The sequence below is a fragment of the Rhynchophorus ferrugineus genome, unplaced genomic scaffold (genome assembly GCF_030347505.1).
Source record: "Rhynchophorus ferrugineus isolate W39M unplaced genomic scaffold, kcgeb_rfMv2 rfM1, whole genome shotgun sequence".
Taxonomy (NCBI): domain Eukaryota; kingdom Metazoa; phylum Arthropoda; class Insecta; order Coleoptera; family Curculionidae; genus Rhynchophorus; species Rhynchophorus ferrugineus.
In genome coordinates, this window is record NW_027472580.1 from 18,925,667 (window position 1) to 18,949,626 (window position 23,960).

The window sequence follows — 23,960 nt, forward strand, 5'->3', positions numbered from 1 at the left end:
CTGTTTGAGTATAGAATATATTTATAGTATTCCACATCATAGTTAAGCCTATACTAGAGTTGCATAAGTCTTATTCTAAATTTAAATTACTAATTTACTTCTGCATTTATTTTTACGTATTATATATATTATTATATTATTACGTATTTTATATATTAATACTACAATTTGAAATACTTAAATAATAAATACAAAGAGCTTTTTCAATAAAGGTTAGTCTTATTACCTTTTATTCAACAGACAAACAAGGACAGAAAATACTTTATAAAATCTGTTACTGAACCAGCTGTAAAATGATTTCCATAAATTGTATGACAACATTGCCAGTTTGACAAATGGCGTTTAAGGATTGTGAGTGAGTTTATGTGGTAGCAGTGACGATAGTGTTTTCGTTCGAAATCTACAAAAATGAGATCGCAAAAATGATATAAAGCCTGATTATGTGTGATTTATCATATGCAAAGTCAAGTTCGGCCGGCGAATTATTAAACTGCAACGAAATGACTCTTGAAAACGGTGTTCAAGAGCCTTCAGTGTTAAAAAAGTCTTTTACATTGCCTAGAAATCCTTTTAATTCAGTCAGGATGTCGAAGAGGCGGCCTAAAGTAAACGAAAATGACACAGAAATTAAAATAGTAAATGGTGATGGTGATAAGTCTAATAAGAAAGTTTATAGGTGAGTAACCTTGTTATCTCGAGTGAGGGTAAACAAAACTCGAAAAAATGATCTGCTTTTCTTAAAAAATTTAAACTTCTCAAACTAATTATATTGTTTATTTACAGGCATCCATCTCTACGAAAATTTATAAATAAAATTGCCCAACAAATTAATGGTATGCCCGGTATGAACCAGAGTATTGAGAACAATCGCGTCCCGCCAGTGGGATTCCAGACGTGGGGCCCTGATGATACACCCGGTGTTACAGGGTTGAAAAATCACGGGAATACGTGTTTTATAAACGCAGTGCTCCAGTGCATTTCCCATACGGATATTCTAGCGGAATATTTTGTGTTGGACCGTTATAAAATAGATTTGTCAAAACGTAACAAACTAAATTCAAAAAAGTTCGGTACTAAAGGTGAAGTAACAGAACAATTGGCGCTGCTTTTAAAATCATTGTGGGCTTGCCAATATTGTCCAGAATTAAGTACGAATTTTAAACAAGTTGTGGAGAGGCATGGTTCTCAATATAAGGGAAATCAACAACATGATGCTTTAGAGTTTTTACAGTGGTTATTAGATAAAGTGCATGAGGATCTGAATACAGCTTCAAAAAAGAAATATAAAAGTATTAAGGTAAGAAATTTATAATTAGAATTGCAACCTGTGTTTTTTCTTTTGCAATAACAATAAATTATTCATTAAATTGAAAATTAGGTTTTCGAAAGGTTATAAAATGTTTTTGAATTGTCAATGATATAGTCTATATATAGGTTATAAGCTATTTGTTTTAATTATATGGATTTATCAGTGACTTTGATCAGTTAAATAGGTATTTCCTGTTGATTGTTTTGAATAATAAACATTTCTTTTAAAGGGCCCCATAGGGAACTTACTATAGTAACTAATAAAATAGAACAGATTTAAATCAAGTGATGAACTAGTACATTACAAATTTTCTTTCATGTCTCAGTATCAGTATAATTGGTAAATTGTAGGTGCAAGTTTTTTTCGTTTTCAAATTAGACATATGATATAAGGAAACCAAGGTTGTTACATCCTCCGCAAAAATTCGCAACTACGTTAGCAAAGCAAATAACTTCAATATTGTTTTGCCTTGAGAATAATGCATCGAAAATTCATTTTAAATAGAAATGATAAGATAATGTTCTTAATAGCAAATATTCGAACCAGAATTGACTAAAAAATATAGATGACGACATTAATTAAAATGTAAATAGTCTATCTTAATATCGTATAGGATAATATAATACCAGAAGAAATTAATATTTACGGTCAAACATTTAAAGGATTAAAATAATTTTATTCATGTATTAAGTCTGATCTAGATCAAATGCAACAAACGTTTTAATTAAACGTAAATATATTTCATGAAATAAACAAGCAAAATGGTGACATATTTATAATGTTGCAATAGTACAAGTGATTATTTCAAAATGTTGAGTTTCCAAAAGCTTATCTGGGTAATTGACCTGCGGGAGAAATCTTGTACTTTCAATTGATTGACTATAGCCATGGTTTATGATAGACCGCAGCTCAAACAATAACAATTAATCGGAATGTTCATTTTAGAAGTTATATATAAGCGACGATGGGTTTTCATAATCTGCTGTAATTGCTCCTGGCTCCATTGAATTTCTCTTTTTTTTTTCTTATCGGAATGTTAATTGATATGAAAAATATTATGAACTTAATACATGGAATGTTATTTATTAAGGAATTACAAGCAAATAAATGTGTATTTGTACTTAAATACTTAGCTACAATTATATCTTATCATTAGAATTTTTTTTTCTATTTTTATGATTTATAGCTCTATAAAGTTAATGTATTTTTATTCTTCAAAACTTTTCAAATTTAAAAACATAATAGTGTTTCTTCGCTAATGTTTTCTTGAAACCGTATAATTACTTCACTTAACATATCATCTTACAAAACGTGTTAATTAGTTTGAGTGCACATTAATTATTTTCTGTAATTGCCAGTTGTTATACCATTAATTTACTGGAGTTAAATTATTTTATTGTTCGACGTATGAGAAATATACAGTTAGTCATTTAATGTACCTAATGAATCCGGAAATGCAAATATTCCTTTAAAATGTGTAAGCCGACCAAAATTAGTTCCTGACCGAGTTCAGCGACCTTGTTAAAATTAGCAAAACAGAACCAAGGGCTTCAAAGATGTCAAGATGTTGTTCGTTGGGCTTTTTAATTCAAGTGCACTTGAATTTCAAGCTTTGAACAAATGTCATGTTAACACTTTTTTATGGATAAAAGACATAAAGATAAAATAGTGTATATTTAGATATAAAGGGTTCATTTATGTTTCTTAACTGACCACCAAATAAGAATAGTACTGGGTAACATTATATGTATTTTATTGAATAATATAAACAATTATTATATAACATAATGTAATAATGTCTACTCTCTCTCACAGCCTTGATGCCACATTTTTTACATTTCGTTCTTTCACTATATGTATGTTTCAGTTTAAATAACTCTAAATTTAATCATGTTTTTGTCATTAAAAATTAAATGTGACTTTAAATAATTCTACCCTTTGTTGTACATTGTTATTACTTTTTATTCATCCATTTATTTTTACGAAATGCGTAATTTCTGTAATCTAATTTTTTTTTTTCCAAAATAGGTTGTGTGAAAGTCTTTGCGAAACTATAACCCAAATAATCGTATATTAGATAATTTCATATACAAGGTGAAATAAACATTAAAAAACTGTAATAAAATTTTTGTTTTCGCCTTTAAAAATTAATTTGTCACCAAAACTTATGTTTTTCAAAAAATATTAGCAAACTACTATATTTAAAAAACTCGGTTGCTTAACAATTAATTATATTTAATTTTAATCTATTTGCTGAGTTCATGTTGATGTTTAAAATATTGTATTTTTGGGATTTCAAGTATATCATTTCTAATAAATGTTTATTGAACATTATTTCAAAATTCATAATATAATGATTACTGGTTGCATTACATTTACAATTTTAGTTTATATTTTTTACTAATATGGTTATTTTTTATTTTTAAAAATAATATAGAGTGAATTACTTTTAGGTATCTTGGAAGAATATAAAATAAAAATTCAGACTATGTAGCATTAATCGGAACACATGGTAATTAACAATCTAATGTATTCAGCAGATGAGATAGTTAAAGTAGTTGTAAAATAATTTTGTCCAAACGTTTTTCTTTTAGTACTCGGTTCAAACGTGTCAGTTGAAATCCATAAAGGTCTTCTGTGATTGTTTTATTCAGTTTGAGCTTCCATTTATACTCAGTCGAACTTTTTTGGTTAACTAGGATGTCCTTTGTCAAAGAAATTATCATCTATGAAACAATGATTGGTTGTTTTAACATTATGGTTTCTTTAGGATTAATATATGCCCAACAATATGAAAGAATTATTACGTTATAATAAAATCGGAAGCATTAATAAATATTTTTTATGCATTAAAGTTGCGAGTGGACTAATCTGTTAAAGTTCTAATGAGTTATCATTATAAATACGAGTGAATCATTACATTGACTAACAATATAAAATAACAAAAAACCGTACAATACAAATAAGTATCGAATGCCAGTTGTTCGCAGTTTTTTGTTATTTTGATGCTTAATTATAAAATCACCTAAATCGAGGCTAACACGTCACTTCCCTGGTTGTTTAATGAAAACAGTCGAACATCAGTGACGCTGTTTTTTGGTTCAACGAACCACGAATACAAAAAAATGCCCGACTGAGGACCAAAGTGGTTGACGACGTGTTGACATTGCCGTGTTGCAAAACGTGCCAAACTGCCTAGACGGGAAATAATGGTTGCGTAATCTAATTCGTAAAAAAATCTTATTTGTGTTTTTTTATTTATATATAGGGTGTTTAACTATCTTGAGACTCGAAAAAACAATCACCGGTTTATAGATACTTGCGTAAACATTAGTTTCTAAAAATGGCCCTGAAAAATGACTCAACAGGAGGCCGGCCAATTACAGCAATCACTAATAGAATCATTGAAAATGTGTGCCTTGAATTTAACTAAATAGCCCTGAAATGCATGTACATTTTATTAGAGAAGTATCGGGAATTGATAACTTGAAAAGCCCGCCTAAAGCAATTGTCAATGTGTTTGTAATAGTAAATTTGGGACGTTGTGAGTTTTTGTAAATTTTACGTATGTCTGGAGAATATAATATATATAGAATATATTATCTTAAATTCACAAATTAATCTACAATTTCTTTTGAAACTCGAGTTAAAATTTTGCTAAGTATGTATAGTAGATGTAGTAATATAAAAAAAATGTTATAAACATGTTTAATATTAAAATAATTTTGAAAGAAAAAAAAAAAAGTTAACATGTATAATGTATTAATTATTGTGTATACATTACATATTGATATGCAGAACCTTTTAATATTTAATTTTAAAATAATTTTAATAGGAAAAGAGAAAATAAAACAATATATAAGATAACGAACCTAAGCTATAATTATATAATTTTTTTAAATTAATTATATCTTACGTTAGATATGCATGCTTAGTACAATATTAATTTACAAACTAATCTTTGATTATATTCAGTTGAATTCTGCTCCTGTCCAAATTGTCATTTCTATTTTATTTCAAAGAAGGCTTACATTTTAGTGGGAAAGAATCTTATCTATGGTACGATAAGTTTCTTCATATTAATTTTTTCTTCATTTGTCTCTGTGTTTTTTTTGTAGGAATTTTTGGGGATGTAGTAATATTTTTACCAAAATAGGAACGAACCATTTGCCTAAGATGTAATGAATTTCCCATATGTCTCTCTTCACATTAAAATTGATACAAAAGCTTTTTGACAATGTTCACAAATTAATTATTTGATCATTTGTTAATTATTGCCTATTATTTATAATCGAAAGGTAAACAATGACAAACAAAAATGGCTGCCGTAGTTCTCTCGATGGCTCTTAAAATGGCAACGTCGCAAAATTGGGCGAAAACTACCGAAGTTTATCGAAGCCGGTTATGCTTGTCTCAGAGTTGACGCAAGTGTCCTCTTTACTTACATGAAGTTTGAGAGCCATCTGTCATTTAGTTTGTTTGCGTGTTCGATTTTACCACTTGATTTCACGATTATGCAAATTGAATGTCTTTGGAGTGTTATATCACGACAAAGCACCAACTCACAAAGCTATCATTGTGATCAAATTTCTTATCAAGAACTTAATAAATACCATCCAACTACCTGATATGAATCCAGTCGACTTCTTTCAGCTTCTAAAGCTCAAATATACCATTTTGGGGTATCCGTTTTCAGTCGATAGAAGACCTAAAAGAGAATTCGTGACGAAAGCGAGAGTCCTTAACAGAATATGCTAATTATTCGTTGACATTGGAGTATTATTTGGAAAAATTTTCATAAATACAGATTTTGTGTTTTATTGACCGCAAACTTTTTCTTGTACTTCCCGGTATTCTCGGTACTTTTTTAAATCAGAAATAGATTTTATTTACTTTATATATATGTTTGCGTTCTTGAAATACATATGTTACAGTAAAATTTTCTGCTCTAGATTATATCTGGTTAAATCTTTAAAAAAGTAAGATTCCTTCAGTAAGTTCGCTTGTAGACCACAAGTTCTGATTCAAATTGTACCACACTAAATGTTTCGTTCTAACACTGAGACTCTTATTTAATGGGATCAGAAGGAATTGACGTTGGCGAGAGGACGAGGAATTCGATTGTTTTAATGTTAGCCAAAGAAATGGGCATTGAATTTCTTGTAACAGTTTGAGAAGTGTCCATCCGAATATCTCTAATAGGAGTTCTGTTTTCCAATATGTTATTCTGGAATTTCTGGATATTTAAGGTGTTTATTTATTCTTGCTGCTCCATATTTGTAAAACTTCGTGTCAGATTGTTCACTATATATCTTCCTTTTTGTATTATAGCAGTTTTACAGTACACAGTTTGAACGAAATTGATATCAATGCAACTATTATTAATGACAACAATTTGACAGTTTCATACTGTAGTAAGATTTTCCTTACTACTAAATAATAATCGATTTTCTTGTTTCTTTCGAGTAATTTTTCTGAATCCTCAGAAATAGCAATGCCTGTAAGGGTGATCCATCGAAAAGCCTATATTATCTTTATTTTATGGACCTCGAATGTATTTTTTAGTAAAATGTGTGGGGAACAATTATCAACACAGGTGGACTTATTTTTACTTTTCCCCTTCACTTATAGGCCGACTAATTCAATTAATTAATACAATTAGCTTAGTTAACAGCATTGACCTTCCACCTCCGATCTTGCGTGATAAATATAATCCACCAATATTGAACGTGCATTCATTAATTTGCATGCCATTTTAAAGCACAATATTTAAGAGTAGATAAAAGTTACACATTTCTAAAAAAGAAAGTACAGTAAATCAGAGTTCAATGTCTATGTAACAGAATTAGCGAAATTAGCAATGACTGATGTAGAATTGAGTAAGCCTTACATCATGGAAAGCCCCAGATTTTTCAAGCTCTTTCTATATAAACACTTAGGTGTAGAATGCACATTCTTACGAGATAAAGTGAAAGTTAATAGAATTGTTGTAGTAAAAAACAATTTGTTAAATTATTAATAGTAGTACAGGTTTTTTAATTAATAGACACATAATTTTTAGTTTTATTAATATATTATTACTAGTCGTTGCCGACTAACTTCCAATTTTTCTCTACAGTGACTTAAAACTAAGTACCTATGTAGGAAGACCCATTAGTATTCTAGAATGCATTACTCAACAAATATCTCCGTATTTGGCGCATGCGCTTACTGGATTCCACTTATTTTTGAAACAGAATAATTTAAGTTTAGCGCATGTGTATATACAGCGTCATTTACTTACTCCTTTTTTATATATAAATTATTTTTTATAAATACACACAAATTTGATCACTAATTAATTTAAAGTTGAAACTATAAATAAGGAGTGAAATAAACATTTTATTTAAAAAATTATTGAATAAAATGTAATAATAAAAATAATTTCTATATGCCCTTCTATTTTTATAGAAACACCATATTTAAATTGATTTACATATTTGAACAATTTCCATAAAAAAAAACAAAATCCACCCAATATAGTTAAAACCAAACGAAAAAAACACCACTACATATATGAAAGCAGTGAAATTCTCCTAAAAATATCCAAATATGATCAACTATGATCGCTAGTATTCGTGATCCATAAAGGGGTTTATAATGAATTACAGAATTGACTACCTCGAGCTTTCAATTAACATATTGTACATTTACTAGTCCAAAATGAATGGATGATCGTACTTTTCAGCAGAAAAAAATATCTGTCAATACATCATTATTTTTACAAAACAATAATTTATTTACCTATACTCTTATATAATAATGCATTGTATTTTCCTCGTCATTAGTCTTACTTAGTCCCCAATAAAATAAAATCACAGGGTTTGGTTCTCTTGAGTATGTGTCCTAATTCAGTGTTTTCCAAGACTTACAGCACTTCGGTATTAACGTGGAGTCTTTCCTCATATCTTGTTGCGAATCTTAATTAATTCTTGTTATGCTTCATAACAATTGGAATCCACAGGTTTCGGTGTAAGTGGACTGTTCCTGTAGTGTCTAGGTCTCAACACTTTATGCTGAAATACTTGTATCATGTACTTGCGACAGTTCTAAAATAGTATGAATAATATGCTTTTGAATAAAGTTTTTCTTTAATTAACAAGTTTCTGATACATATTTTCTCCGCAACACGATGTCTACATTTCTCTTGATAAATCCTTATTGAGTGAGTAGAATGTGTTAAACGTCAATATATTTTGAACGAATCTCTTTGGAATCGTACATACTGAAATAATATCCAAATAATTATTAATATCTGTAATGCTAAATGAAAATAAAATGCTGCAATAAATCATATTACAAAGATTAGGTTAATCGATTATACTCTGATAAATTATTAAAAAATTGCATCAGAAAAAAACAAGGGAGTAATAGTTCCGGATAAAACGCAGTTATTTTTAGAAAAGCTCACAAAATGTAATTATAAATAACAGATCGTGTACTTGTTGGGTTATTAGATTATTATAATCCAACATTTTGCGATTTTATGACGTTCTCGTTGTGGTAACAGATATGCACTACTTAAGTAAACCAAAGGACAGACAGCTGGCGTGAAGGAATGAATTGTAAGTACCATAAGCGAAATGGTCTATATATGTGTCGGTGATAAATCTTACACGAAATTTACAAGGTATTCATAAAAATGGACTAAAGAACCACTGGTGAACGATAAACCATTTTTGAATTGTATGGTAACAAAGAATTAGCATGTGAGTCGTTATGGTCTTGAATGGCTAGACTCCCTGGTGCTTTCTTTTTCTTTGTAGATATAATGTGACGTTGTTATAATAAGTGAAATACAATTTATAGCAAATTATATTTCTCACATGTAACATGTTAAGAAAATGTAGAATGTTAAAAATATTTATTCTTCAGTTGCTGGAGGAATCCGTTTATTGCTTCTTTAATTATTACAGATTTGAACAAACCATGTTTTCTTCTGTACAGTTTTTATGTACGAAATTAGCTTTAGGAAATGTTCCGTTTTTACAATATAGATAAGTGAATTTTGATTTTTATAACTATACGGTCCCAGGAATATTACTTCTCAGAGAAAGCCAAGGAAACTTGGCCGATTCGTACAAGCAACTTATTTATTGATGCCCTCTTTCTGTCTTACAACATTAACTAATAAGTTACATTCATCTTTTATTATATTATATATGTTTTTTATTAAACATTATATATGTTTAATACAATCTCTACAATTTTTTTATCCAATATAATTCCCTTCAAGGGAGATACGGTGGATAAGACAGCAGTTTGTAGCCTAATTTGACACAGTATGTGACATGGTGCATTGTTTTGGTGAAGCAGCACTTTATTTTTCTTCAAATGCCGCCGTTTTTCGGCGATTTCGGCCGTCAAACGGTCCAATGACGCTATATAATAGTCGCTCTTGATGGTCCTTCCTTTTTCAAGGTAGCCAATGAAAATTATTCCATGCGCATCCCAAAATACAGACGCCATAACCTTGCCAGCCGACATGATGATGACTCTCGATTGGACTTCGGAATGAAATGATGGAGCCATATTTCATCCATTGTTAGATATGGGCGCAAAACTCGGATTTATTACGCTTGATCATCTTCAAACACTGCTCCGAATCATCAATTCGTCGTTGTTTTTGGTCAAAAGTGAGCTCGCACGGCACCCACTTTGCACAGAGCTTTCTCATACCCAAATATTCGTGAATGATATGGTGTACACAGATAGTAGATCTTCAGAGTGTCTGCTATTTCATTCAATTTCAATTTACGGTCATTCAAAATCATTTTGTGGATTTTTTAGAGGTTTTGCTCGGTAACAACCTCTTTTGGGGGTCCACTGCGTTCACAGTCTTCGGTGCTCATTTCACGTCTAAACTTAGCATACCAACCCTTGATCGTTGATTTTCCTAGGGTAGTGTTCGGAAACTAGACACCAAGCCAAATGCTATATTTCACATACTAATGATCCGACAGCTGTCAAATTTATACACGCATCTTTTGAGGGTCAGGGCTAATTAAAAAAACATATGGATTTTATTCTAGTAGCGCCTAATATGTGTCAGGCCGGGAACTTTTCAGCTGAATTCAATTGATCCGAATGTATATGCACCCCATAAGTCCCAATAGGCTTTATAGTTCATTTATAATCCAAGAATTTTAACCAGGTCAATCTGGGAATATCTTCCAACTAACATGTATAGTTCTTCGATTATAAATCTAAGCTGCTTTGCTTTTATTTCAAAGTGATATAGTGACATTAATGTATAAACTTAAAATTATAATTTCAGACAAATGCATAATGATATAAAAATGTTGACCTTTAAAACACAGTAAATCATTGGATATGTATACTTTATCCTACCAGTTAGACTTACCGTTTAACTTTATTGAACAAAATAAACATCTTCTCTTGTGCTGATTGATGCTCTTTTCTTTAGGTTTTTACTATAATATATTTTGTTAGAATTAGATGTTTAAGTTAACTTATTAGGCTGCGTTTATGCCATATTAAATCTGCTCTAGGATCTTGTTGTGTCTTGATATAAGTGCAACAGTTTCAAAACTTCGCAGTCATGACTATATAGTAATACCAATATATAAAATAGGAATAGGTATGATTCCAGATAACAGTCTTTAAATAACAGTCTTAAAATGTTATATGTAAAATATTTGTTAATCCTATTATACATTAATAAATAAATATTTAAAAAATACGAGTTCATAGCCTGAAGACACCAAACCGTGGGAAACAATTGAATTAATTGTCAACAAAGGCTAACGAGCTAATGATGTTTTAAAATATCCACTTATCATTTGTGTTATTTAATATGACAAATGTTGATCCATGATTATTAAATATCATCGTGCAGTGTATAATTATGTTTGTTTACAAAATCGTTCTTCCGGTGTATTGCGCCTGATTTCATTGGGTATGATATTTATACTTTTTCGCTTTCGAATGATATTGTAAACAAACGGACGATACGGGTAAAATCGATAAACAGAACAAATAGACAACGACAAAAATCGTCAGTAAGTAAATGTTAAATAAGGGGGGTTGGGGTTATGTCAAGAAACTTTTATTGGGATTTAAAAAAATGTCACGATTTAGGAATGTTTATATTTTCACTTCTCAAAAGCGTTAAATTATTTCCAATAATTAGCGTTGGGAACTGTCAACTGAAAACAATCGATGGTCGTAAAAGAGTGGAACTAGTCAAAATTTAAGAAGGTATTATTTAGTATTCACAATGTTCATAGTTTTAACGGGTTTTTAAACACCCTCTAAATGTGTTTCCTCCTTTTTAAACACTCCTCTACCAAAAGCGTTAAAATATAAAATATTTTAAAAAAAATTAATGACTTCAAAAAATTACTAAGGAACTCACTAAAAAATAATCAAACTTAGTTTTTTAACACAAGAATACGTTTTAAAATAATATATATACATAATAATCGTTGTAATAAATAAATAAAAATAAACAAAAACTCTATTTAACCTATTTACTACATGTATTTTATATTCTACTATATATAGACACAATTCAGCTTAATACCTACCTGAACCTATTTATCTATTTACAACATTATTTTAACTACTACCAACTGATCAGTTTGAAGTCGGTACGAGCAACAAATTAGATTTGTTTAAGTTCCTTATTTATTTTTTGAAGTCGGTTTGATTTTTATAAATATTTTATTTTTCTTTTTTTAATGTTAGATGTTTGTTCAATAAATTACGCAGTAATTTTATTAAGTATTACAGTGGGTGGGCTAAGTTAAAGTGCAGCCCATATGAGGAAAAGTAAGAATAAAGAAACAATGATTGAAAATAGGGAACGCTTGAGGCCCCGGAGTCCGCTAGCTAGCCTAGGTGATTTGACAAACGTTCTAACCAAACTAGAACAACAACAAAAAGTCATAGCACCCGACGTGAATCGAACTTTTATATAAAAATATGTAAAAAAATTGTACGTGCCTTTGAAATTGAGGATTTCCCTCGATTACCCCGGGTTCCACCATTAAATCCAACGGGGATATCGGACCACAATTGATGGTGAATTCGGCAAACATACAAACAAAAAAAATATACAGTCCTCCCACAGAACCTCCTCCATTTTTGAAGTCGGTTAATAATTACCTTTGGACAGTTTACCAATCTTTAGGGTGTTTCTCTTTTGGGTTAGTTGTGGCTCCATTTTCAGCATTTTAGTTTTTTTACATAACATTCTAAGCGCAAATGGTCTTCGTCTCTGAAAATCATCTCCACGATGTCTAGGAAAAGCTTCTAGTACCTTTTTAGCACAAGTTTTTCTAAAAACATAATCAATTTTTGTAAGGGTGAATATCCAATTTTCAAACAACTTCAACAAATCAACATTCAAACCTATTTCAGTTAATGTTCCTCAAGGCGGTGCCTTGGGACCATTCCTATATCTACTATAGATTACCAATAGACACAGTGATGATCTATAGATGATCAGAAGATCTATAGAAGAGTTCTAGGATTCTCGGAGAAATCTAGAGCTCTAGAAGAACAACTAGTGGCACTCAACCACTTAATATCTTGAAATCTATCCATGTCAATTTTGCATTGCGGCGAATAGATAGAGAAGATAGATAGATAAATTATGTCACCTGAGAAATACTCAATTCAAGTAAAGTTAGTAAAATACATCAGCATCCGTTTCGATGATAGATTCAATTGTTAATATCACGTTAAGCAAAATCTGTACTGTACTGTAACGGTACTGGTTAGTCGAAAAATACTGTCAACTTGTCCTAAGATCAGAGATTGATTTATCAGTCAATAATAAAGCCTATTTGACTTTATAGGGTACACATTTGGGATTATGCTAAGTAATAAAATCGTCTAGTAGTCCAACGCTGTCAAAACTTCGATTAACTACCAATACTTACAGCTATTATATAAAATAACAGCAACGTCAACACAACTACTGGACAACGCACAGGAAATAAGATTATAGAAACAAAACTGTAGCGACCTTGAGGCATGTGGAATTTTACATCGTGGAATAACGGTCTACAAAATACCCAGAAATATAATCCCAAATGTTGAACACGGGCGGGGTGCTAGCAGCGCCAACTAGAACCTGATAACGAATAGCTGGCAACGTCGAGACGTTTATCTGGGATGTTATTTAAGGCTATTTCCAATCATGCAGTACCCGACCATCGTTTGGTTTAGACGTGCCACCATCGACTGCCCAAACCTCGTTCTCCAGGTAACACCGCTCCCATCCGTTTTATCTAATTGTATTTTTCACATTTTTTTTATATAGCCAATAAATAACGGTCACATAATGTAAACACACTGTTTCATTTCGTTTTACCTCCATTCACCGAGCCACATCATTTATCCTAAAAAACAAACAACACGAACTTACATTTTTTTGTGCACATCTCTTCTTCAGTCGAAACAGTAAGCGTGCAGATTTAATTGATTTTAATTGTAAAGGGCAAATCACTTTTTACTTCGTCAAGTTCAAAAGTAATTATCCAAATTTTCGTAAAGAATATGGACATTTTGTATGTTAATCTAGTTTAGTATTTTATTAATTGACTTATCGACGTATTTACAGCTTCATCATAGTTTTTCCAGTTCCGATTTCTTTTACCACTCTAAAAAATCTACTATTTGAGTACCCTTGTTAGTAACTAGAGCATAACTGAAACTTGTGATTTGTTTAAATTTGATTTAATTCTACTGGTATTGTGATGTGTTAAGATTACGTGGTCAAAAAACATTTGATAAGGTCTGAGAACATGGAGATGTCATATGAAGATACAGTCGAAAATCGACTCTCAACTTGTTTTAAATAATAGTCCGGTTGAATTGTCTGGTTTCTGAAATAAAAAATTAACATATTTTGAATTGAAAAAGATCCCGGTTGCGATTTTTGTTTTGATGCACCTATATCACCAACATTTTCTCTATTGTACATTAATAATTAATTTTAAAAAATTTTACCGTATGCCTTTTCCATTTCTATATTAATACTAAAAATTATGTTCTTATTCAAACTATTTTGTTTATTTCTTTTTTTTTCTAAAATATTCTTCAACTTGCTAAATAGCATATTATTAAATTATATATTCAAATTCTAATTCGTCTGTAATATCATCATTCATTCGCATAAGTCTGAAATCTTCATTTTTCGTATTTGATATGGTTTCTAAGTTCTTTATATTCGAAACATATATAAAGGAAATGAATCTTAATTATTTAGACTTATTAATTCGTTTATTTATGCAGTAAATTGAACACAATTTAAGGTATAAAGCCATTAAAATTGTAGTGAATTAACCAAGTCTACTGCAATATGAACTCTTTATATAACACCTCTCTCCTGAAAAAACAACCAAAAGTATAAAGACAGAAGGGATAGCGGATGATGAGGTAACAGCTTACAGTTGTAGTAAAATTATTTATATATATCCATGATATAGCCTATATGAAAAAGTTCCCCAAGTTTTGTTGGTGTCTTTAAATTCCAATAGTCTACGGTTAAGCAACTAAGTCATTTCAATCCACCTTTAGAGGCCATACATCGTGAATTGTCTTCTGTTTGATTCCAATACACTATTAATTATTAATAGTTAATCCATTGTTTTGGGATATTTTGCAAAGCATAACTGTTTCCTAATTTTAATAGTTTAGGGTTAGAATCCTTCCAACACTTTCAGTCCAGCCTTTTCGACTTTACAGCGTCAGCTGTGATATTTCTACCCGAACTTCACTAACATTAATGTCTAACGTTCAAATATAATACTTAATGATAACTCCATTATAACGCGGAAATTGTTTTTTATTGATATGTTTTAAGACGGTAATTCAATAGCTTAATGTTAACAAAAAAATCACGCGCATACTTAGAACTATTCGACTGAACTAAAACGTAAAATAGGAAGTAATGCAAAGGAGTGTAGACTCATTTGTTTTACAATACGCATACGCCGAGCACAATAATGCCGGGCCAGTCAATTTAACTTGGTAAAATAAAACACGTTTCTTTTGTACTGATATCTCATTTGACATCAGGGTCATGAAACTCTGCAGCTTAAAATGGATTTTCTTCTTTGCTTCTATATTAATACCAGCAATTAACTTTTTCACGCAAAAAGTTAACGACTGTTTATATTTTAATAAGGAAAAAGCGAGAGTAAATTATCTAAAATAACAATAACTCAAATTTTGTTTCGACAGATTCGTTTAGCAGTTTCTGTTTGTTATTAAATATAATCTTATATCAATAAGCCATAAACGAAATCGATTACTTACTTATGCAGTATGTGTTTATGCATTTGTGGTCATCACTAAGTCATTAGAAAGTTGAATTGAATAACATATTATGACTGCAATACAATATATTATATTAATATAGTTCCAATTAATATTTATTTGTATCGTTAATTTTGATTTTATAAACAATTATCTTGTAAATTGTTCAGCATCGAATTACTTTTATAACTTAATAAAATTTAAAGAAAGTATGACTTTCCTTGACTTTAAACTTTAACGGAACTACTGTTGGAGCTTAATTTGATATTTAAGTTAAGTATAAAGACGAGAGATGAAAATGATGAAATTGTTTTGTAGCAACAGTCAAGCAAAATTATTTGAAAACATTTAATTTCCATCTAATGTTTTATGCTGTGTATTTATATGACATTGCTTCTTTCAATTATCTTCTGATTGACATTCTAATTGAGCCGAATTCCTTTGATTATAGCAGAAACTGCCTTGACTCTTGTACAACGTCAACAGAATTTCCTTTTTTGCTACTTGTTAAAATTCAATAAGCCACTTGTTTTAATATGAACGTGAAACTATAAATTATCATATTTATAGTACATGTGACGGGAGTCTTAGGCCTTAGACCATTTTCTTCTTTTTAGTATGACATATATAACCGCAAACACAAATAATAATCTGATCAGTTTTATTACCATTTGTTTATATGCTCTCAAATTAAATAAATGATTAAATATGTCTTTTATGTAACGTTTATAAATTATTGCACACGACTTCAAGTATCAATTATATGCCAATTTTCAAGATTACAGTTTTTTAAATTATTTATCAAGGATATCGGTAATATTTAATAATTGATAAGCTAATATAGTTGCTATCTATTTACTAAGTGATCATATAGAGTTTAAGTAAGAGATACCTGACTAAAATAAATATATAATGATAATTATTATAATTAATTTTGTTGAACAACAAGAAGAAGATTAATTGATTGTAACGTGAGGATTTATGAATTAGTGTAATTTTTGTTTGTAAATTTAATGATGAAAATTGGATATATGATTATTTTCTCCACCGCTAGTCACTATTATAAAATAGCATATATAACATATGTACATAAATATGTTATAAAACTGGCATGAGAATACAGCCGAAGATATAGTAACATTTCAATTGGAAAGTCCCCGACCTGCCATAGTAAAACATTTTTTTGGAAAAATTAGTTTATTTAATTCAACATAATTCCCTTCAAGGGTGATACGCTGATTATAGCGACCCTCCAACTTTTCGATACCATTTCTCTAGTACGATTTGTCCTTTGCTTCAAAATAGGCCTCTTCATTCGACGAGCATTTCTTCCCAGCGAGCATTCTTTTGAGATCTGAGAACAGAAATAGTGGCTTCGTCGTTTCCTATCATTTTCTATCAGCAGCGATCTAATCTGAAATAATGGTAATCAGAAAACGCTCTGTCTGCTGCGTACGCTAGATGTGGTAAAACTTGCCATTCTAGTTGCAACAGTGTATCCTTCAGAACTTTCGCAACATGTGTCTGAAGGTATTATGTAATGTTTTTTTGTCAATATGTCCTTCAGTGTATTCAATTGACGTCGGTAGGTATTTACAGTAACAGTTTCGTTCAGTTTTACCTGCTCATAATGCATATCGTCCTCTTAGATCGACTTTTCATCAAGAAAACTCGAGCAAAACATGTTACGAAAATGTCAAGACCGTCAAATGTAAGAGTTGAAGTGGGTATATTACTTTATTATTACTGCTGGGTATATTGATTCTTCGCGCTTAATAATTAATCTTTAAATATTGCTGATCAAAATACATGCAAGCACTTAATAATTTCCAATAGTATCCATGACATTTAATATCACGTTTTTTTGAATTAAATAGGGAAGAAGCTAATAGCAAATTGTGCTTCATGCGCCCTTTTAACATCTTTGATATAAAAAATAAACTGTTTAGATATCAGCAAGATGACATATGACATGCTTCTTTATATGTAATCATTTTTTAAATTTGTATGACACTTAAAACATTTTGTTAAATTGTTTCCACTTTATTTTTTTATTTAGTCTACGTTAGACTTATCTTGAAGTATTATAATTATTATAATCGTGTTAAATGTTAATTATTTATGTGAATGCTAGTTACAAGATGTTAACTATTGTTACAATATGATTTAAAACGTGAAATAAAACCCTAAATGCTAGGCGTTTATGTTTTAAAATTGGACCTGATTGGCATAGTCAAAGAATTAGGTCGATTCTGTATTTGCAGTCTGATAGTCATATTCCTTATAAAATTGTTGCGATAGAGTAGACAAAAACGATTTATGATGTATATATATATATATATATATATATATATATATATATATATATATATATATATATATATATATATATATATATTCGTGGCCAGTTAAACAACAAAATGTATATCTCATTTTGCCGTCAATATTTAACTTTTCTCTAAAAGAAACTTTTAAAATATTAATTAATCAAGGATTACAATTTATAATCATTTTAAGGTTTTATGTTTGTAGGATTTTACTGCATATTATTAGATAACATCGCCTGATTCGATTTCATTGAAATACTCGTGATAAAGTAGACCATTTTTGATAATTTTACAAGTGACACACGGTTACCCTTTTGACTAAAATGTCGTGCCAAACGATTCCATGCTAACAAACAATAACGCTAACGCATTTTTTATTAATGCATATCATTAAGATACCACCAGAGGGAATTACGATACAATATTATGAGTACTATATCATGATATAAAACAAACTTTTTTGGATGATTGATTGCAGATATATATGGCGTGTCTGCTAGTTGTAGACTATATTTATAATTTATAGAAATGCCACAAGAGCTTTGAAACTACTCATTTAAATATATATAGTATATTTATCTGAATTTTAAATTGTAATGCTTGGTAGATAAGTGTCCGGTGACACACTTCTCACTACATTGATAATTTTGTTTACATGATCGTATTTCGCAGTATGTTGGGTACTTTCACTACTCAAGTTCGAATGATTTTAGTCTTTTCAATCCATTGACTGTATAATATAATTTTTTTCGTAACGTTGAGCCTCTTCTAATGTTTATGGACATGAGCACCATCTAGTAAAGACAATAGACTCAATAGTCTGGTATTATTTGGGTATTGACAATTATAATTATCGAAATAGCCAATATTTCCGCTGGAGCATGGTTGTACATTTATGTTTGTGGCTGTGGTAATATTTATAATATTTTTTTTAATTGCTCACTTGCCATTTGGTAAACTTAATACTAAGGACCATGGTTGAGAGCCTATATTAATCCGTAGGTCCAACCCAGACAAGCCCTTGATTGGTAAAGGATAAAGGATATTTTAAAATAAAAAATAAGACACTAAAGTCAAATTGCTGCTTTAGGCACCTTTTCTATCTTAATCTAACATACAGGATTACTTTTAGAATAGTTCTATGTTAGATGAATGTCAAGTATAATATTATCCACATTTTCATATTTCCATTGAACATATATTGATACATATTATTACTGTTGGCTGATACTGCCCGATGTAAATACTTTTTGTGCAATAAATAATATTATATTTTGTTATCTATAATATTTACTGTAATAGTAAACAAATGCAAATTTTCATTTTAATGTTGTGAATCTGTTTACAGAGAGAACAAGAAGTTAAATGTCCATCAGATTTACCCCCTTGATTTATTTTCAGCTGCCGAGCTTGAAATGTGACTTAGTGGAAAAAGACTAGTGAAAAATAGAGAGGACAATAAAGTCATTAACGATACTACTATCATCTACTTATGTTAAAGTAGAGCTTTAATGAACAAAAATATACAGTTTTCTAAATGTTTCTTTATCTCAATGAGTGGCATTAGTAAACAAATAAAAATTCAATAGACTATTAAATTGACAAGAGTCTTCTCATAGGGATACATGGTTTGCGCACTAAATTTTAATATTGTCAGTTCTTATAAATTTAATGTATATTTCAAGAATTTAATATATTTTCTTGGATTTACAAATACTTTAAATTAAAATTTTGATAAGTTTATTAATACAAAGGTCATCTTGATATACTAAAAGTAATATCAGGAATTTTTTAGATGCATTTTGTTATGTGTCTAGAGTTTGTATGGCAAATACCAATATGTACGATAACAAATACAATTTATTTATCAATACATAAACATCACAATAACGAGTTAACGAGTCAATTAACGAATACCAAAGTTACTTTCTATATAAATAAGTAAAATAATAAATATAAATAAGTAATAAGTAAACGTTCAATGTTTCTTGTTCAATTTTTTCAATCGCTCAAAGAACATCGAGAGATATTTCTCTGAATGCTTATTGAAATGTTTTAAATTAAATATTACCGTTCAAAAGCAGATTTTTTCAAAACATTTCGATATATCGATGTTTTGCTGCATCCCTAGACTCATCTAAATATAGGCGATAAAACGGTACTTTATAGCTCGCTGGACATGGTTGTAAATTCAGATTTATGATTGTTTGTAATTTTAATTGCTCAGGCATAAGTTTAAAATCCAACAACGAAAACTATCCTAGTCACACAAGTAATCCCTTAGAAAGTCACTAAGAAACCCGAAAGCTTCAAATTTCGAAAAATAAAGTAGTGACATAAATTATATAATTATACTGTTATATATTTTTAAATAATAAAATACAAGTCGTAAGTTCGTTTTTTTGCCCGTCATAGTATTACAATATCTTTTTAATTTTGTTTCGTTTATACATTTCCTTTTGTATTTTTAATGCCCAGTAGGTGTTGACGGTCATGACTTATTCAAAAATTATTCCTTAAGCAACAAACGCGTCCTTAATACCTATGTATTTTTATACCGAACGTAAATCACGAAAAATACACGTCTATCTATACCCGCATGTTTTATATAGCGTACAGCTACAATTTACAATTAAAAAATGTGCCTGTTTACAGAGCAAGGCCACCGCTAATTCATTCAGTGTTCACAATACCTATCGTTCTTCAATGCTTTTTTTATTTTACTATACTTTATGGATTTTATTGCTACAAGGTGAACGACTATGTTTTTTTCTTGATATTATAAATGAAATGTCTTACTATATGGGACACAAGTTCTAATTAATTATAATTTTTTAATGTTAATAGTCAATTTTATACTGACGTAGCTGGCCTATGTTATGTCATTATTGGATAGTACCACTACTACAATAACCATATGTCTGCAGGAAATAAAGGTTTTCAATAAGCCGCTGTCATATTACGGCAAATCTATGTACATAAACCGAAAATATTAGAATCAAAAGCATCAAAATAATTTATTTATACGGAATTTTTATGATTCCTACGTTAATAAATAATATGCGGGCTCTCAATGCTATAATAGGTCAATAAAAACCAAGTAATTGTTTGTTTACGTCCTACACAAGAAGACAATGCGAATTACGTAGCTCAATCGAAATGCTTCACGCGTTTCCAGCCTCCTTTTGAAGCACACAGTCAGGGCATTACGCTAATTTAACTGCTTCATTCACTTCGTCGACCATTTAAGTCATTCCATATAATTTTGCATTTACTTCGTGGCCCAGACAGATTTTAGCTTTCACTGCGCACATAGTCCTACCGAGTTTAATCCAATCAATCAGTAAAAGAAGAATTTCTTAACTATCAAACACATAACCTTTTGTTGGGGAATGGATAATACCTGCTTGTATATAATATATGTAACTTGTGTTATAATATATAACATTTTTTATATTTGGATCCATTTATTCTGACAGTTTAGAATTTCTAAGCTCTCTTTTAATTCTGATGCGATAACAGTAAAATATCTTAAATTAGCTCCTATCCAATCTGGTTCTTAGAGATATGAAAGTAGGTAAAACCATTTGCCATATAACAGTTGCTGCCGTGAATGTAATGTAAAACTGTAGCAATTGCTTTCAATTTTTCTATATGAATTCCTCCTGAATATTCCGTTCTATGGCTAAGTCATTTTACTGTTGATGATTTACTTCTTCATCTTCTGGGAGGCATATATTAACTGATGCCCAAAAAAGTGTTTTATGATTTCAACTGATGTGGACCTTCTAGACATATTCCATAGCATAGTGCATTTATCAATTGCTCTTTTTAGAAATTTGTTTTTTAGCATAATAATTTAATGAAATTATTCATTTCTGATTCAAATGTATTTTGATGAATAGCGCCAGGAATTTAAGATACCAATTACAAATTACATATTAAAGCAGTAATTTTAATTACAAATTCTGCCTTAGTAGAATACATAGTGTATTTCGCTATTCTATTTTACTAAATAAGTGATCAATATCGCCCTAAGTATGGAAGAAATGCATATCCATATCCAAATCTATTTTAGTGATTGTCGGTTACTGTCTTCATGCTTATTGAGTGACCATATAAGAAATTATGTTAAAGTATAATCTTATTTGTTTTACAATGTACTTACGCCTACCATAAAATATGTATAAGTCGATCCAGTCAGTTCGGCTTGGTAAAATATAATACGTTCGTCTTTTATTTTTATACTTGGCATCGGGGTCATGTAAATTACATACAAAGAACGCTATTTTGTCTTTATATGGTGGCTTCTTCAAGTTAATTAACCGTAACCATATAAAATAAAGTACAATTCGGTTTCAACTATTTCTATAATATTTATTTCAACATATACTTTATCGATCATGAATTTGAAATATTTTGTGTATTTATTAGGTTATTCCTCAATTTCCCATTGATTAATCCCCAGTGAGTTAATACTTTACTATTAGGTAAATTAGTATCTAATGCTCTATTTTTTGTTTCATCTCAATCTCCTTTAGTTCACGTTTCACTTATATCTTAATAAGCTCTTTGATGTCATCCATTAAATAGTATATGTTTTTTGAGCTTTTATATCTTTAATGATTTAGATAATATCTGATAAATTATGAAACGCGTAGGGTTTAAACACTTTGTATTTACTTGAAAAACATTTTATTTTCATTGAGAGAAGTGGTAACAATTATACAGACAATACTGCCGAATCATTTATTTTTCTAACCGACTTCTCTAACGACAAAAAACGAGGTTCTATGTGCGACTGTATATATTTTTTATGTATGTTCACCGATATCTCGGTCAATTATGAACCGATTTTCAAAATTATATTTTTATTCGAAAGAGTACACTTCCGAGGTGGTCCCATTGGAACCAAGTCAGAATCTGATGGTAGAATCCGGGGAAATCGAGAGAAACTCTCAAATTTCCAAGGCACGTACAAAGTTTTCACACATTTTTTTATCTAAAATAATCAGATATCTATCTACAATATTATTGCTGAATTGATGTGACGGAAGACTGGAAGTCGTTCAGTATAGAAGCCGTTCAATTTGCTTTTTAAGAACCATCCATATCATATGGGAAGCCGTAGGAATATTGCAGACAGCTGCTTATATAGTGTAGTAGGTAGAGCCTTAAGCGCACACGATGATGTCGCGGGTTCAATTCCCAGCTGGGGCAACGACTTTTTGTTGTTGTTCTAGTTTAATTAGAACGTTTATCAAATCACCTAGACTAGTTAGCGGTCCCCGGGGCCTGAAGCGTTCCTTAATCAATATTTCAACAACGTTAGGATCTTCTCGGGCTGCTCCAATTTGATATTCTCAAAGCCTAATCCTTCAAGAGGATTTTTCATATATTCTCGTTTTCTTTATACATTCTTCTATCGTATCAAAGTTAAAAAGTTTAATTACGACTGTTCAAAAAAACAAGAAGTTTTTTCATAATTTTGTTATTTTTTTATTTTTTGTCATTTTAAAATTTTTAAAAAAGAGTAAAAACCAAAATGTTTTAGTTTTACTTTGACGCAATAGAAAAATGAATAGAGAAGGCCGAACCAAGCCCAACACACATGTCATAATCCATTACATCACCAGACACCAGTCCAACGTATTAGTGGATCCAGTACCATATTAATCGCGCTATATAACATATATGCAAGTATCTGAGACCTAATGACCTAAAACATAAGCATAAAAATATTAATAAAATTAAAAGTATTTAATTGATTGACTGATTCAATGATTTTGATTATAGATTCACTACTTATTTGTAGATAAATATTGGGACATCCTGTATTAAAATCAACATAATCCACAAATACAATTTAGGATAGATAACTTGTCAATTGAAAAGTTCCAGGCCTGACAGATAGATGGCGTTACTTGACTTAAATCCATATATTTTTAGTTAGCCTTTACCCTCAAAAGATGCGTGTATAAATTTGACAGCTG

At 30.1% G+C, this 23,960-nt stretch overlaps 1 protein-coding gene across 1 annotated transcript in view; it reads left to right on the top strand.

Annotated features, from left to right (window-relative positions):
- The first annotated feature begins 315 nt into the window (after nucleotides 1-315).
- Nucleotides 316-23,960, top strand: part of Usp15-31 (Ubiquitin specific protease 15/31) — an 85,574-nt gene continuing 61,929 nt past the window's right edge. The window contains exons 1-2 of the mRNA XM_076417659.1: nucleotides 316-676; nucleotides 784-1,297. Of these exons, the coding sequence (XP_076273774.1) occupies nucleotides 441-676; nucleotides 784-1,297 (750 nt within the window). The 5' untranslated portion in view covers nucleotides 316-440. The remainder of the gene's footprint in view (nucleotides 677-783; nucleotides 1,298-23,960) is intronic.